At 50.3% G+C, this 16,189-nt stretch overlaps 6 protein-coding genes across 6 annotated transcripts; 5 read left to right on the top strand and 1 right to left on the bottom strand.

Moving 5' to 3' along the window:
* Positions 1-1,401: 1,401 nt before the first annotated feature.
* On the top strand, positions 1,402-3,357 carry AtWU_08624 (acyl--CoA ligase; the record flags this gene model as incomplete). The annotated part of the gene is made up of 4 exons (XM_035503732.1): positions 1,402-2,462; positions 2,546-2,834; positions 2,957-3,060; positions 3,123-3,357. The coding sequence occupies 4 exons, from the start codon at positions 1,402-1,404 to the stop codon at positions 3,355-3,357; spliced, it is 1,689 nt and encodes a 562-aa protein (XP_035359625.1).
* A 2,547-nt stretch (positions 3,358-5,904) lies between these two features.
* Positions 5,905-6,729, top strand: AtWU_08623 (similar to An08g06120; the record flags this gene model as incomplete). The annotated part of the gene is made up of 1 exon (XM_035503731.1): positions 5,905-6,729. The coding sequence occupies one exon, from the start codon at positions 5,905-5,907 to the stop codon at positions 6,727-6,729; it is 825 nt and encodes a 274-aa protein (XP_035359624.1).
* Positions 6,730-7,028: 299 nt separating this feature from the next.
* AtWU_08622 (uncharacterized protein) lies at positions 7,029-8,414 on the top strand (the record flags this gene model as incomplete). The annotated part of the gene is made up of 2 exons (XM_035503730.1): positions 7,029-7,439; positions 7,545-8,414. 2 exons carry the CDS (start codon positions 7,029-7,031, stop codon positions 8,412-8,414), a joined length of 1,281 nt encoding a protein of 426 aa, XP_035359623.1.
* Positions 8,415-9,365: 951 nt separating this feature from the next.
* gpaA (guanine nucleotide-binding protein subunit alpha gpaA) lies at positions 9,366-10,621 on the bottom strand (the record flags this gene model as incomplete). The annotated part of the gene is made up of 4 exons (XM_035503729.1): positions 9,366-9,409; positions 9,465-10,021; positions 10,078-10,420; positions 10,504-10,621. The coding sequence occupies 4 exons, from the start codon at positions 10,619-10,621 to the stop codon at positions 9,366-9,368; spliced, it is 1,062 nt and encodes a 353-aa protein (XP_035359622.1).
* Positions 10,622-14,186: 3,565 nt separating this feature from the next.
* AtWU_08620 (uncharacterized protein) lies at positions 14,187-14,707 on the top strand (the record flags this gene model as incomplete). Its single annotated transcript, XM_035503728.1, has 3 exons — positions 14,187-14,266; positions 14,351-14,386; positions 14,461-14,707. 3 exons carry the CDS (start codon positions 14,187-14,189, stop codon positions 14,705-14,707), a joined length of 363 nt encoding a protein of 120 aa, XP_035359621.1.
* A 73-nt stretch (positions 14,708-14,780) lies between these two features.
* AtWU_08619 (Smr domain-containing protein) lies at positions 14,781-15,824 on the top strand (the record flags this gene model as incomplete). The annotated part of the gene is made up of 4 exons (XM_035503727.1): positions 14,781-14,817; positions 14,881-14,981; positions 15,068-15,318; positions 15,410-15,824. 4 exons carry the CDS (start codon positions 14,781-14,783, stop codon positions 15,822-15,824), a joined length of 804 nt encoding a protein of 267 aa, XP_035359620.1.
* Between the last annotated feature and the right edge of the window lie 365 nt (positions 15,825-16,189).

The following is a 16,189-nucleotide window of genomic DNA, read 5'->3' as shown; positions in this document are numbered from 1 at the left end:
CAGTAAATTGTCTCAGTATGTCTCATAAATACCAGGTATATAGTTCCATCATTCCACAACGTCTGCATGCATGAGCCAGTTAATTTATAGATCTGACCGCACTGCACATAGCCGCGGACCTCTTTCTCCCTTTCCGTGGTATCCCTGTCACACCTTGCCAAGCACAAGGATGGTAACTAGTAGTAGTACGTACTAGCACCTATCGTTCTTCCTAACAGTACAACAATGTGATGTGATAGTGATCAGTTCGATCTCACACATAAGATGTTTTACTACATGTACTTCCATTGTTCCCAAGAGTAGAAGTAGCATCCGAGGTAGAAGTGCCTCCAATTGAGTGTAGATACTTACCCTAATAGGAACACCACACCCCCGCTCTTGTTCTCACTGACAACTAACATACCTGTTTCCCTCCTTACTCTTTTTTTTATTCCTTCTCCTCATTTTTTGGTTACTCCCTCGGCCCAGAGACACATTCGATGAACCGAGGAGCAACAACCAAACCACCACAACAACAACCACAACCGATTGGCTCGCTCGGTTCTTAACTTTCCTTCCTTCCTTCCTTCTCCAATAAACCCAAATGCGGGGAAAGCTTTCCCTTCCTTTCACCTTCTTTTCATTTCCCACCCGCCTTACTAAGGTAAGTAAGTGAGTGGGTGGTGTCGTAAGTACCTTTCCAGTGTCAAAGCAATAGTAACTATACTTCTTTAAGACGTTTTTGACAACGGGTATCCCGGAAAAGCAGGGATTATGAATGTGGGGTCCCTCTATTCATTTTCCTTTGTCTTTTTCTTTGTCTTGTTGCTTATGTGCTGACGTGGATGCATGGATTGTGTTTCTTGTTTCGGGGGTTTCGACTTGACTGGTCCGAAATACAGATGAGAGTTATGAAGGCGTATGACTGCATAGGGTGATGATGAGGGGGGGTTGGAGGGAAAAATTGACTTTCGGTGGGTGCCAGGGTTAATGAGTAGTAAGATGTTATATCATATTATACTTGTAACTCCTTTTAGTACTTGAGATTGGAGTCGCCTCTTTCTCTCTCTCTTCTCTCCCTTCCTTACTCTTCTTTCTTGGTTCTAATTGTCGATACGAGGCATTGTTGCATTTTTAGAGGGATTGCATAGTCCCTACTATTGATGATTATATACTGCAAGGTTGGGTGTAAGGAGTCACTATTACGACCACTACTTAAGTCACACAACATATCATCTTTCCAACCGGGAACACAGGGTTACTTGCGACGGTTACTATTCACAATTACGTACTTGTTGTCCAACTGCATGGGATCACAACAGGTTGTCTGAGTTGTTCAATTCGCGCATTCCTACAAATTCCAATCATCTATTCAGCATCAGTATTACTAGTAGTCGTCATTACCGTGCATTCCTGGCAAAGATGCCGTTCAAGTCGCGCTGGCAAATTGACATCCCCAACACCCATTTGGCCTCGGCTTTGCTGACTTCGCCGACTCACCCCCTCTCCAAGACGCACCGCTGCTTCTCTGAGGCTGCTCGTCCCGACACCCACTACTTCACCCCCCACGATTTCCGTCTATGGTGTCAACGATTTGCTGCAGGCTTGCGCAAGCATGGCCTACAGGCGGGTGACCGTTTATTACTTTACTCCGGCAATGACTTGTTCTTCCCTGTTGTTTTTCTCGGCACTATTATGGCTGGCGGCATCTTCACCGGCGCAAATCCATCCTACGTCGCCAGGGAACTGGCCTATCAGTTGCAGGATTCCGGTGCATCGTATCTGATCTGCGCCGAAGGTAGTCTGGACACAGGAATCGAAGCCGCGAGGCTGGCTGGACTCAACCGTGATCGGGTGTTTGTCTTCAATAATGCCATTTATGATGGTCAAGGACATGCCGTCAACGGCTGCCGCTACTGGGGCGACCTGATAGCGTCTGAGGACGAAGGCAGCGGATTCGCATGGGATGACTTGTCAAGCCCGGAGTTGGCCGATCGGACTCTTGCCCTGAACTACTCCAGTGGCACCACTGGCAGACCCAAAGGGGTCGAGATCACGCACAAGAACTATGTCGCCAACCTAAGACAATTCAACCACCTCTCCTACCTCAATCCGGATTGGAAGGACAAGCAGTCCCGCTTGCGCTGGCTCTGTTTCCTTCCCATGTACCACGCCATGGCGCAGAACATCTTCATCGCGTCTGCCCTAAGTCGCGATATACCCGTATATATCATGCCGAAATTTGACTTTCTCAAAGTTCTCGAGTACACGGAGAAGTTCCGCATCAGCGATCTCATCGTGGTTCCACCGGTGGCGGTCGCATTGGCCAAGCACCCTGCAGTCAAGAGCGGCAAATACGACCTGAGTAGTGTGGAAAGTATATCCAGCGGCGCGGCACCTCTAGGGAGGGAGGTATGTGTGGAGGTAGAGGCATTGTGGGAACCTGGACGCATCAACCTCAAACAGGGATGGGGCATGACCGAGTAAGCTATCCACCCATTGCTTTTGTATATTCAGTGGCGAAGAATTTGCAGGCTAACGAAGTTTCTGTTTTTCTTGCCTAAAGGGCTACGTGCTCTATGATGGGCTGGGATCCCAATGAGATATGCGAATCGGCGTCGGTGGGAGAGCCCAATGCCAACTGCGAGGCGAAGATCATGGCCGATGATGGCGTGACAGAATTGGGACGCAATCAGCGCGGTGAACTTTGGGTTCGAGGTCAGAATGTCATGAAGGGCTACTGGAGGAATCCGCAAGCCACGAAGGAGACCAAGACGGAGGATGGATGGCTGAAGACAGGAGACATCGCTTATGTCGACGACAGCAACAAGTTCCACATAGTTGACCGAAAGAAGGTGAGCTGAAAGAACAAGAAGAAAAAAAAAGTCCCAGAACTCGCCACCTGCGATGCAGGCCAATATCCAGAACATTGCTTCTGTCTCGTGTTGCATGGTGCTAACTGGCATGGTTTCGCTAGGAGTTAATCAAAGTCAAAGGCAACCAGGTCGCACCGGCTGAACTGGAAGCCCTTCTGCTGGAGCATCCCGGAGTGGCCGATGCTGCAATCATTGGTGTTCCAAGGTGGGTTAATAAGAGGGGTTCAATCTAGCGAGCAAATGGGCTGATGTGGTGTTGACGAATAGAAATGACGACGAGAGTCCCCGGGCCTATGTTGTACTAAAATCCGGACAAACCGCCACCGAGAAGGATATTATGGCGTTCATGGATGGCAAAGTGTCTGCGATCAAAAGACTTACCGGAGGAGTGGTATTCGTTGATGCGATTCCGAAGAATCCTTCAGGAAAGATCTTGCGCAAGGCGCTCCGCGATCGCGCTAAGGAGGAGATGCAGAGAGATGCTGTCGCCGCTAAACTGTAGGCAGGCGACACCGCGGGGCCCTTCATTACATGCGGCACTTGCCCGGGACGCCAAATTGCCCGTCCAGTCGCATTGGCTGACCCAACCGGGAGGATGAGAGTTGTCAGATTCGGATATCGCCTGTGGTGTGGTGCATGCAGCGTAGTATTTGGAATGGATATGGAAACTCAATAGATCGCTGACGTGCGTTTGAAGAGAACCCGGTGCTTGGGTCGTGGGCTTGGAAAATGGGGGTGGAGAGAGCGATCAGATCCCGGCGATAGACAGTGATAGTACCAGTAGACCCATAGCAATGCAGATGAACGAGCGAATGAATAATAGTGAATGGAGAATGCTTCCGGGGCCAAAAATGGCGCGGCGTGTTTAGTTTTAGTTGGTACTGTAGGCCAGGCCGGCCGAGGAGCCTGTGAGCCTGTCAGAGGGCAAAGACAGGGCAAATCTAGCGCCACACTGATCGCCGAGAACACCGCCACACTGGGGCGCTAGACGGATCTCGTTCCTGAGTCGCCCATCTTCGGGGAATCCCAAGGGGGAGGGGTGCCCGGAATGAGAAGAGGGAATAATGAAAAAAGTGGCAGCCTGTGCAAAGTCAGATGTCATGAATGTCTCATGAAGCATGAATCCACTCTGCAATGGCGAGCTGATGATAACTATATTCATGACCCCCCCACCGGGTCAGGACCCGAAAACCGTGGAAGTCGAACTGGATCTGCGGCAATCCAGACGATCAATTTCGTTTTCTGGAGGGGGAAATTCGGGAGAATGGCGCAGCTGAGGTGAATTGACGGGCTGTGAAGGGTAATGGAGAGCGACGACACCAGGAAGCCATGAAACAAAATGGTGATAATTTAGAAAAAAAGGGAAGGATGAGTAGGAAAAGGAGGAAGGAAAGGGGAACAGAGGCGTTGAGTTGTTGTGTTGTACTAGTAGTAGCAGGGAAGTTCTACATTTCTAGATCACGAGGCCGGTAATCTTACAGGGGGATGGTGGAAGAATACTACTTAGAGTATACAGCATGTTGGGGTGGGACAGGTAATAATACGCGTGGGCACCTGACCGGAGGTATCCCTAGTCGAGATTGATTTGATTTTAAATTGATTTGCATTTCCACACGCACACGACGTACTACTGTACTACTAGCTAGTCAGTCGATACATACAGTCGATATGTTCAGTTCAGTATCTAGTAGTCATGAATATCTTCTAGTAGTTAGTTATATCCATCCCGTCCAACGACTTTTCTTTTCTCCACTCAGTCTTGGTCGCTGCACTACTACTAACTAAAAAGACTCCACTTCAACACGCTCGGTCTTACTCTGGCTTCAGCGGACAAATTAGAGACTCAAGACAAGACTAGACTCTCCTCTCTTCAGTCCGCCATCTCCTGGTCCCGACAAGTAGACTACCAGTCTAGTGTTCGAGCCTCACCCGGTCCAGGTCGCCTTATACAGTCGATACTGGATACTTGCTGGTTTGCTTGATCTTCACTGGGTCGGGAACATTCGCTAATGAGTTTAGCGGGCCCTTTTTCTCCCCCCATCTTTCCTCCGCCAGCCGATATCCTGAATGTGGCGCTCTATCTGGACAGCTGAACCTGCCTTGCGTTGAGACGTTCCTGGTCCTATGACGGGGGTGCATTACAGTTGGAGTCCCCATTCCCGTGGGTTTCGTCTTCCCCTTCATTATGCTCTCGTGGCTGAACATGACAGAGCTGGACCTGGAGGGGCCACTTTCACACTATCCCAACACAACCCCCCCCCCTCTCTCTCTCCTCTCTTTCCTTCTTCCTTTTTCTCTCTTCCCTGTCCGTAGTTAGCTTAGATTACACACACCTGCAATGCGAGCTTCAAAACCACGCTGCGATCCCACTAGACGGGGTTTTTTTATTGTTTTACTGTAAATGTCCCTGCATGGTGGAGTCGCGCGCACCTTTCCTTTTCTCCCTGGATACTATAATATCAAAACAGACTATGGGAATTTCCCTCACCGGATCGTTCCAGGACAGTGGTACTTGAATATTTTTTTTCTTTTGATTTGTTGATGCGCCATGCTTGCGCCATGCTGGTCTTAGTTATAAGTACCTTCCAGATCGCATCCTTGAGAAAAGAAGTCGTTGGTTTTTGAATTGTAACCACTTGCCTTATCCATTCTTCATTTACTTATTTACTTCCTCTCTCATACCTCCCACCCCATCTTCCAACCCTATCTGTGATACTCTGCGACTACTTCTACCACAACTGGCCTGGGAGTGACTATCTCTCACTCTATCTCTTCTACTGCTATCGTCATCTCTTCCCCTTCCTGGAACGGGAAAGAAGTACTATACTATAGAGAGATTCCAGCTATATCCGGTACATAACCACTATTTCCCAATTGCGCGGGTTACACAGCTCTCTCCCCTCCCAAGAATAGATATTCCTAATACTTACTGAAACACTCTAGAAAACAATCAAAACCCTGCATTTTTCCGTCAGCAGGAGAAAGCAAGCAGTGTGTGTGAGTGTGTGGTGTGCGGCCCTAGGACCTAGCACATCTAGAGAATCCTGCAATGAGCTGTACGGACAATGAATGGTCAATCCCGAAAAAAGACATTCGGATCCTTTCCTTCGCCATTCTATACGTGATTGCCAGCATATTCTGCATTCTGGTCCTACTAGTTCAGCGTCTTCGCCGTCCACCACCCTTTAGATCCTACGCCTACGTACCGCCAGAGAGGCAAATGATGGACCCGCCACCCTTTACGCCGTCCGAGAAGTGCGATCGTGGTGGTATCGTGGGTAGTGGTGGCGAAGAGCCCGTCGGCAGGACTGCAGCAGTGGGCCTAGGCCTAGTTCAGGGCCACGGCTACGGCGTAGGCTATCTCAATGACCCAGCCTCCCAGGGCGTAGGTCCATTCCCTTCAGCCTGTGATGTCCTGCAGCCACTTTCCCAGCTGTCTCCCTTACCTTCTAGTGGTTATCTAGCGGCTGTCCTGGCCCGCGAGCGGAGCCTTTGGACAAAGCAAGCATCTGGAACCGACGGTCATCTGGTGCCGTTGTCGCCCGGGTGTGCCGCCTCCGCCCCTGTCCACGACCATCGTTCAGCTACACCCCCCGCGGTGAGGTTGGATGATCGCCTCGGTGACTCGTCATCTGAAGCGCCAACTCACGGTTCCATGGTGGTGTCAGATCCTCTGCGCCAGCCCGGAATTCCTGCGCCGGTTCAGTGGTATGCCAACCCTATCGCTACTAGCCACGAACAGGGGGTCCCCAGTATCGCAAACCTTATCGGATCCCATCCTTCCCAAAAATGCGGCTACGCAGTTCAATTCATGCAAGATGCAGATGAGGAGGGTACGCGCTCCTGGCGACGGTTGATGATTGAGTACAGCTAGCCTTAGCTGACTGATGGTGTGATGTTTCCTCTTCGAGAACGATGCATTGTGGGGTTCTTTTCATCCTCCGGGATTTGGCTTGCTCTTTTTTCTTTCCCTTTTCAGTTGTGGGCTTCGCTGTTCAGTTTACCTGTTCTTTTTTTTCCCTCTCCCGGGGACGCTTATGAGGATTTTCGGGCTAGTAGCATAGGGCGTCTGTCCCGAACGACAGCGCCCAAAAGGGTGGCAGACTGTGCTTTAGTTTTTATTTCTTCGCACCTACCTAGCTTAGCATTCAATGATGATTAATGACTTCCACGATGATAATCATCTGGTACATTTGCGAGCATTTCTTGGAGGCGACGAAGAGAAGACAACAACTGAACCCCGAGAGACGCTCTATAGTCCCCGATTTCCCGATTAGGACTAGCCCAAACACCCAGCTCGATCTGGCTGAGTCAGCAGATCTACAGGCCTCCCCGTCACCACATGATGGAATGGCCAGAAGAGCTTCATGCCCAACCTTCCCCTCCTCTTGTCTTCTCCCAGCACACCTAGCAGAAGCAGAGAAGATGACTCTCACAGCCTACGCCTCGTACCCGGACTCTCCGGACCTCGCTGCTTTGAACCTTTCACGCCTGGTTGCTCGTTTAGAACATAACCTCCTCTCCTCAGCCGCGGATCTGAAGCCATTACGCCGGTCAGAATACCAGCGCATGAGAGTCGAAGCAGTACGTCCTCGCGCCTTTTCTTCACTCGAATCTACCTATCGCTTTGCATAGTCGAGGATACAGTTACGGCCACCACCATGACTATTGACTAACATCCCATCAAAGAACATAGACTACGCCCGCACCAACCTCCAAACCCTCGAACGCACCCTCCCCCAGATCAAACCCATCGACCGTCGCAACGACCTACAGTCCGACCTAGCACGTCAACGGCAGGTCCTCAAGCAACTTCAAAATGTCCTCGACGAGATCAGTAGTTCCCAGGCGGAACCTCAAGCCGACGACGACGAAGAGGAAGACGACTCTCTAGACGGTGAAGACCTTCTCGGTACCCCAGACGAGGGCAGCACCACCGACGAACAACTCGAACATGAAGAGAAGGACCGTGATATCGTACCGGACGATCATGAGCCAACAACAACAGCAACAGCAGCATCTATCACCAACACTCTACCCACATCAACAACTACCGAGCCACCCTCCCAAACAGCAGAAGCCACTCCCGCCCCGACACAAGAACAACCATCAACTCTCCGAAACAGATCACACGCACCCACTACCACCCCCTCCACCGCAACAGCTAGCGCAACCGGTTCCTCTTTCCAGAAGAACCCTCCTTCCCCACAGCAATCCTCAGATGCCCGATTACAAGCGACAGAAGAGACGCTGTCGTCTCACCGCGCGGAACAGGAAGACCTGACATCGTCTATGCTTGCGCTAGCAACGCAGCTGAAGACTTCGGCGCAGACGTTCCACTCCTCCCTGGAGGCGGAGAAGTCGGTGCTGGCTCGCGCGGTGGATGGGATTGATCGCACGGCGGGGAATATGAAGGTCGCGGAGCAGCGTATGGGCATGTTGCGGAGGATGACGGAGGGGAAGGGCTGGTGGGGACGGATGATGTTGTATGCGTGGATTTTTGGGATGTGGCTGGTGGCTATTTTGATTGTGTTCTTAGGGCCGAAGCTGAGGTTTTGATTTTTTTTGGGGGGAAAGTGAGTGTCCATTGGGGAGGAAGAGAGTGCCGAGTGACAGTAGTTAGTAGATAGTATTATTATCCGCTGGGCGGAGATTGAAGCTGGACCCGGGCCTAGAACCTGGACATTTGGTGTAGATACATGCTAATAATTGATAAAATATTGTTAAACACTTTTATTAGTTCTTCTAATGTACACCGACTCTACGCGAAAACAAATTTTTAACAGAAGATATATTTCACAATCCTTAACTCTGACTATAACCCAATGACCGACCCGGCATGACACATGAGGAAAAGACATGATATTCAGCGTACCCTGTCAATCTCCCGTGCCCGTGGCCTTGTCGTCGTTCATTGCCCTCCAATGTACGTGAGACCCATATGGAAGAATGCGTGATATATGGTTACACACAGAATTGCGGACGAGGGGCACCAAGAGATGATGGGATATCCAGCTGGGGAAAGAAGACACAGGATGAAAAAGGAAAAGCGGAAAGAGGGGGTGGAGGGTAACGCGAACACGGAGGGAGGTAGACCAGAAAACGACGCGGGAATCCCATATAAGTAAATAAAGGAGAAAAGAAGACACGCAAGCACGGGCTCTGATAAATCTATAAATTCCGATGGAACCACAGATGACCCGCTGCTCACAGAGAAGAGAAACAGAATAGAAAGTGCAAAGGTAAAACAACTCCTGCTCTGTGTCATGGGATGGATATCGGTAATGCTGATAACAAAGAGCCGGCTAGATATCATTTCAAGACAAAGGAAATAGGGAATTAGTAAAATAGACAAGTGAATGTCTCAACGCCAGGATCTCTCAAAAGGGAGGAATAAAAAGAACAGAGTGCGACATGGTATGGCAAAAAGCAAAACAGACAAGATTACAAGTCACATAGCATACGGTCTAAATGTCGAGAAGTTCTCACTCGAGCGAAATATACCGGTCATTAGATCAGACCACACAGTCTCAGGTTTTCTTGGATGATGATGTCTAATAAGAGTCAGTATCTGAGCATGAAACGGTTCGATGAGTGTGCGGAACATACCGTTAACTGCGGCCATGACGAAACGGATCTGTGTGGTATCCGTAGCACATGTGAAGTGAGTGTAAATCTGCTTCTGCTCGGCTTGGTTGAGAGAGACAAAGCGGTTGAGGATGTAGTCGCAGGCGGCGGCGTAGTCGGCACCACCCTCGTAGTCGGGGAAGTAGTTCTTCATAGGGCTGACGGGCAGCTTCTCCTTGAAACGATCGATCTTGTTCAGGAAGAGAATGATGGAAGTCTTGACGAACCACCGGGAGTTGCAGATGGAGTCGAACAGGGTAAGCGCTTCCTGCATACGGTTGACGGTCTCGTCCTCGAACAACAGCTGGTCGTATTCGGAGATGGCGACCAGGAAAAGGATCGTGGTGACGTTCTCGAAGCAGTGGATCCACTTCTTACGTTCCGAACGCTGGCCACCGACGTCGAACATGCGGTAGGTCAAATCACCGATGATGAAAGTAGTCTCGGTGATACCGGTGGTCTTGACACGAGAGCGGAGGACATCCTGGTCGGTGGGGAGGTAGTCAGGCTGCGCGATACGGTCGATGGCATCGAAGTAGCTAAGAAATCGGTTAACAGAGGCTCCTGACGAGCCCGAGACAGATGCGGCACTTACTACTTGGCGGAGTCGTTCAGCTGGTATTCACGAGACCGCTTGAAGCACTCCTGAACACCGCTGTCGCGCCACAGAGCGCCAATGGCATTGCCGACCTCCGGGGGCAGGTTGTCACCCTCAATCTGAGCAGGCTGCATGAAGACGGTCTGGACGTGGTACTCGTTGCGAGCATCCTCCAGAGGGAGCTCCAGCGACTCCATAGCCTCCAAGATGACGCGCATAGACTGGACGGTGTTGCTGTAGATGATTTCCTTGAAGGACTCGCGCTCATCGCGGGAGTAGCTGCCCTCGTGGATCAGCTTCATCTGCTTGAGAATGGTCGATTTTCCGGACTCTCCAGCACCTGTTCAAGACATCGTTAATCTTGCGTCCCAGCGCGAAACCTGCATGGGGGTAGAGAGAGAGAGAGAGAGACAGAGCGCATACCTAGCAACAGCATCTTGATTTCGTTCCGCTGCATCATCTTGTCCCGCTTGAGCTGGTTCTCAATCTCCTCGTTACGGGCCTTGCCCTCCTTGTCTTCAGTACTCATTCCACAACCCATTTTGGCGGCGATTAATGAACGTGGGAGTGATGGATGAAAAGTCTAATGTGTAGCGGGGGGGACGGAGTTGGGTGGGCGGGTGGTAGTGAACGTCAAGAGTAACGAGCCTGTCCGCAGGGAAAGATGTCAGTCAGCCATGGAAGCGAATTCTCCGTGTATTGTAAAATTGGGAGCCGGCCAGCCCCTTGCCCCGTCGACCGTGGGTGTACGCGGAAAGAACCACTATCGGACACCCCAAGAAAAACAATCGAATGAACGATGCACGATTTGATTTTTGAGTGTCGGAAGAGGATCAGAACCAAAAGGCAGCAGTCTCCCCAGGCCCAGAGATCGTGCTGACGCAAGGAGGTGCAGCTGATGCATCAACCGGAAGGCTTGGGAGCACCGTCCACTATGGGGGAGGGACTCCGGGGCAGAGAGGAAGCGCGAGGAGGAAGAGGGAACAACGAGGTGAAAAGGGCCACTCACTTTGCTCGAAAACTTGATATATCAAACTCCAACTGAGAGGAGGAGAAAAGAGAAGAATGGAATTAAACCGGGGATGATATTATTACTAAAGGCCAAGCGGACGCAAAGGAACGGGCGGCAGGGGAAAAATCAAATATAAGCGCGGAGCGTCTGGGACTAGTAGGCGGAAAGGAGGCGAAAGGAAGGTGGAACAGGGAAATACACCAATCGCGGTGATTTCAACAAGGATAATCCAGAGAAATTGGACTGAAGAGGATAGCGAAAGGAGAAGTAAAATAATGGAGAAAAGAAATGGACGAAGTAAACCCAGGGATTCTAAAGGGAGATGCTGGTTCTATCCCGATCCGTGAAAAAGTTGGGGTTTGAAAGGAGGAGAAAGGAAGAAGAAGAAGAGGAGGAGGAGGGGGTGTGGGAATAGATGAGACAAGAGATCGAAAGGGAAAAGAAAAGAGAGAGAGAGAGAGAGAGAGGGTAAAGCGAGCGAGGCTGAAGGGCCGGAGGGAAAGGATTAAGCTCAACAGGTTGTAAGGGGGGGCAGACTTTCAGCGTGAGCGAGTCGGGCAACGGAAAAAAGAGGGGCCAAGATGAGATCCTGAGGCAGTCCCGGGAGCGTGCCAAAAATGAAGAGCAACGAGAGAGCGTGTGTGAGGGAACTAGCCTGGAGAGCAGACAAAAACCCGGGAAAAGGAGGGATTGATTGGGGGGAAGTCTGAGGAAGAGGGGATGAACTAGAGAGAACGCAGCAGGCTGATACGCCGACTCCATTACTACTACTACTACTACTACTACTACTACTTACTTACCGGGTGCCGGTACCTGCTTGCTGCTAGTCTACTAGTAAACTATTCTAGTACCAAGTGAGTATCGGGGGGGGTGAAGCCTGAGGAAAGGTTCTTCCTCTTCTTTTTCGCTTTTGATTTTGATTTTCCCCAAATAAAATTTTTATAAACCTTTTTTTCCCTTTTTTCTCCTTCTTTCTGCCATTGACCATTCCCGCTTTTTTCTGGAACGATAAGCTGGCCCGGTTCCAACCTATGAGTGACGATGACTGGACCACTTCAATAGGGGCAGTGGAGTCGTCTCGTTTGGTAAATGCGATGGCGACCCAGTCATAGACTGCTGATTGGCTCTGCTGGTAAGGGGTGGCAGTGGAGGAAAAACCAGCACGATCCAATGGCCTTGCGATTCTAATGAGTAGCCTTCCCCTTTTTCGACGACCGGCTCTTCTCTGACTTAGGAGTCTGCTCTGTACGAAGTTTGTTGTGCTCCAAATGGGATTCTTCTCCCGATGGTAAGACCAGCACAGTTCAGAAGAGGCATAGTCTCTTACATTTTAGTCCCGAAAAGCCCATCCCAGACACGACTACAACTATCTACTACCACACCATCCTCTGCGTCATAGATACTGTCAGTCGGCAGCATAAGACAGGCATGATACAGTGATGAGACAGCAAAGAGGTCCAAACCCGGATCCTATATAGAGTTGCAAACTACTAAGTTTTCAGGGCTGTCGTTGCCGTAGATATTATGATTAATGATTCAGTTGCATGAATTAATTTCCGGATGACGCAGATCTGCAGTGCGCACCTGTAGGCAATGGCCATGGCGACCGGGATACTATTCGACAGCCAGCCCATCAGGCCTTTTTTAACTCTTCAAATCATACTAAGCGCTAACCTCCACTGGTGACGAAATCAATCCTAGATCTCTCTCGTCTCTGCTAATCATCAGTAACGGGCTAGACTAATCCTGCAGCAGTAATAACGACAACGACAGCAGCAGCAGCAGCAGCAGCAGCAGCAGAAGACATCGTCCACAGTTCGCAGTAGCCGACCGTTTCTAAACCTGGTCAAGGGTGCAACCTGGAAGGGCGCCTGCAGTTTCAGGTGCCCACCACGCGGTGGAGGTCCGGCACGCTCAGCGCCCGATCGCCAGGTACACCGCGCCATCACACAAGGTTACGCGGTCGGCTGGCTTGTTCCAGAATGTCTTGAGAGTTGCGAGGCTTGAGCTGATAGAGCCAGTGACGCATTTTGTGTCTATTCATAGGCAGAACATTCTGAGGAATCAAACGTGGCGGAATAATCATGCATGTCTAATGTGATGATTATACGGGGTAGAATGCACTCCAGCGGAGGCTACTACTGCAGCTCTACCATGTAGAATGAAAAGGTGGATGACCTCAAGATTGGGATGGACATTAGCGTACGGAGGAATATTGTCGTTCCTGTTCCTACGGCCAGGTACCGTATGGTAAAACTCCACTTGCAACTGCCCGTCGATCGCTTCTCCGCACAAAAGGGAGAAATTGGATGAGAAGCATGCATTCACAAAGACCCATTCGCTGCTCACCATATCATCTGATACACGCTTGTGGTTTCGTCCAGTGGCGACCTCTTGGTTTTAGTATGCACTTCTTCCATCGCATCATCTCATGTTGTGACAACAACTCCCATGGATGAAGAAGGATTCAGCCACTGCTGCCTCCCACAACCACCGGACATGCACAGGCGGAACGACCCGCCTGAATCGTGCAAGATGAATCTGCTCAGATGTTGCTTGCTGGAATGGAAGTTGGTAACCGAAATCCGTGGTTCTGCAACTTGACTAGAGACCAACTTCTCCACTGTCTAGTCGCCTTAGTCGCTTGCTTTTACCGCCCACGCTATTATTCATGATGATTGTCGTCTCCTTACCATCACATCACGTCTTTCACCCCTTTGACTAGGGGAAGGGCCTCGTGGCGAGCTGCCTGACATGTCCTCTCCTACCACTCTGGGTTATAGTTACTAATTATGATGAATAACTCCAAGTTATACATAGTTAGTATATCCCCTGGAGGGTCGCGACTGCTTATACTTTCAATTGAGAACTCCTGCCGCTGTCGACCGATAACCTAAGAAGGCAGCTCGAAATGGACTAATCCCCATCTTTGCATGGAGCATGGCCAGACTATTGACTTGGTTTCCACTCTTCACTGGCTTGGTGACCTTGGCGTAGACACCTTATTATGTAGACGGTTTTACTGACTCGGTTGTATAGCCTGGGAGAAATGCTGAATACGGTCAGTGCTCAGCAGTAACCGATGGAGGTGACGATGATGATTTCTGGGTCCAGCTGCAAGAATGCCGAATGGGTAAAGGGATTGGTGGATGATGATGGTCGGCAGGATCCTCAGTAAGCTCGGAAATGGGCTGACAGGCTTCTAAAGTGTCCCAGTCCGTTGTGACTCGTGATGGGGTGAGCTGACCGTGCATCCAGTCAATACGAAGGAGTAATTGAGGAAGACCGTGCAGAGTAAGACACTCAACTCCAACCCGATAACTAGATTGTCGCCTACCGCATGAAGATTCTAAGAATGAACTGAGGAGACCATGGATCTCCAATCCAGCCCAGCCTTTTTCCTGTGCGATTCCGCCCACGATCCCTGGCTGGCTCATCGGCCAATCCGATCGTCGCTCCACTGATCCATCCACGGATCCAATCCCCGATCCATCCATCTCTCAGGGACTGCAACATCCACTCGCGCGATCGGCCTTCCTTCACAGCCTCGCCTTTGCGCTACACTTTTTTTTGCGACCGAGGGCATCGCATACAGACTATACCCGTACGGATTGACTATCCGTCACAGATACGCCCTCTTGTTATCATAGCATCCTCTATCTTCCGCTAGATACCCCTTTTCGTCAAAATGCATGAGCATGAAATGTCCTACATGGGCCCTCGGGGTAAGATCCCTTCCGACCTTCATAGCCACAATCTCCAATAAACTAACCACACCGTTACCGAAGCCTTCAGTCACGATCAGAGCCAAGATGCAGAGGCCGAATATGACCGTCTCCGCAACCTAGCCCGACAAGAAGCTTCAAAGCGCAACTCATGTTTCCAACGGGTACGCCATTGACAACCACTGCCGCAACCACCCAGCCGCTTGCCAGATCAAAAGGAACAATCAACTAATCTATACTCAATGGTCAGTCTCAAGAAGCCTACTCTAGCGGCGATGGCGCCAAGGCCAAAGAGCTCTCCGAACAAGGCAAAGCCCACGGTCGCAAGATGGAAGAATACAACAAGCAAGCGTCGGAGTTCATCTTCCGTGAGAACAACGCCAACGGGCGCGTCGCAGCAGACACCATCGATCTGCACGGACAATTCGTCGAAGAGGCAGAGGAGATCCTCGAGGAGAGGATCAAGTATGCGAAAGCGCACGGTCAGGATCATCTCCATGTGTAAGCTTCCTTTTCACATTACACACTACACAGGCTTCTTTCTTACTCTCGACACAAATCGCTAATCATCCAACTTTCTGCCACTCAATAGGATCGTCGGCAAAGGAAACCACTCGGCCAACCATATCCAGAAAATCAAGCCCCGAGTAGAGCAAGTCTGTCAGGAACTTGGTCTTCAGTACGCGACTGAGGAAAATGCTGGGCGCATTTATGTCAATCTGACTGGTGGACCGGCGGATATGGAGACTGCGCCTACGCCCAATCATCCTCACTATCAGCAATACCCTCAGCAGCAGCAGCATCCATCGGGCACCTATGCTCACCCGCATCAGCAGCAACAGCAGCAATATCCCGGTTCGCAACAGCAGCAGTATTCTGGTTCTCAGCAGCAACAGCAACAACAGCAACAGGGTGCGGGTAACCAGGATGAGATCGAGCAGGTGGTCAATGCGGTTCTGCCTAAGATTCTCAATAAGCTGGAGAAGGCTTGCTGTGTGGTCATGTGAAGAGGGATTCGCGCTTGGATACATAACAATTTTTGGGCAAAAAAGTAACTTTTTTGGCCTATATATGATACGATCTGATGTGTGATTGGAATAGACAGAGAAGGGTGCGTGGGCAGACACGACCGATCATTGGACTTCTCGCGCAATTGGGCATTTGGCGGAAGACTACATATACCCCGGGGCTGTGTATTGGATTCGGTACTATCTAGACGGTGATTAACATGTTCTGGTTTCTTTTTGTTACGGACTAGAAGACAAGAAGCAAAGAAGCAAATCAAAGTTCGTATTAAGAATCGCCATGATTGAATGTTTCAGATCATAAGACAATCTGATCGATAGGCTAAAAGGTATCAAGTTTTAACATC

This window comes from Aspergillus tubingensis (genome assembly GCF_013340325.1).
Source record: "Aspergillus tubingensis WU-2223L DNA, scaffold_9, whole genome shotgun sequence".
NCBI lineage: Eukaryota > Fungi > Ascomycota > Eurotiomycetes > Eurotiales > Aspergillaceae > Aspergillus > Aspergillus tubingensis.
Note: the sequence above shows the minus strand (reverse complement) of the source record. Positions and strands in the feature narration are given on the sequence as shown.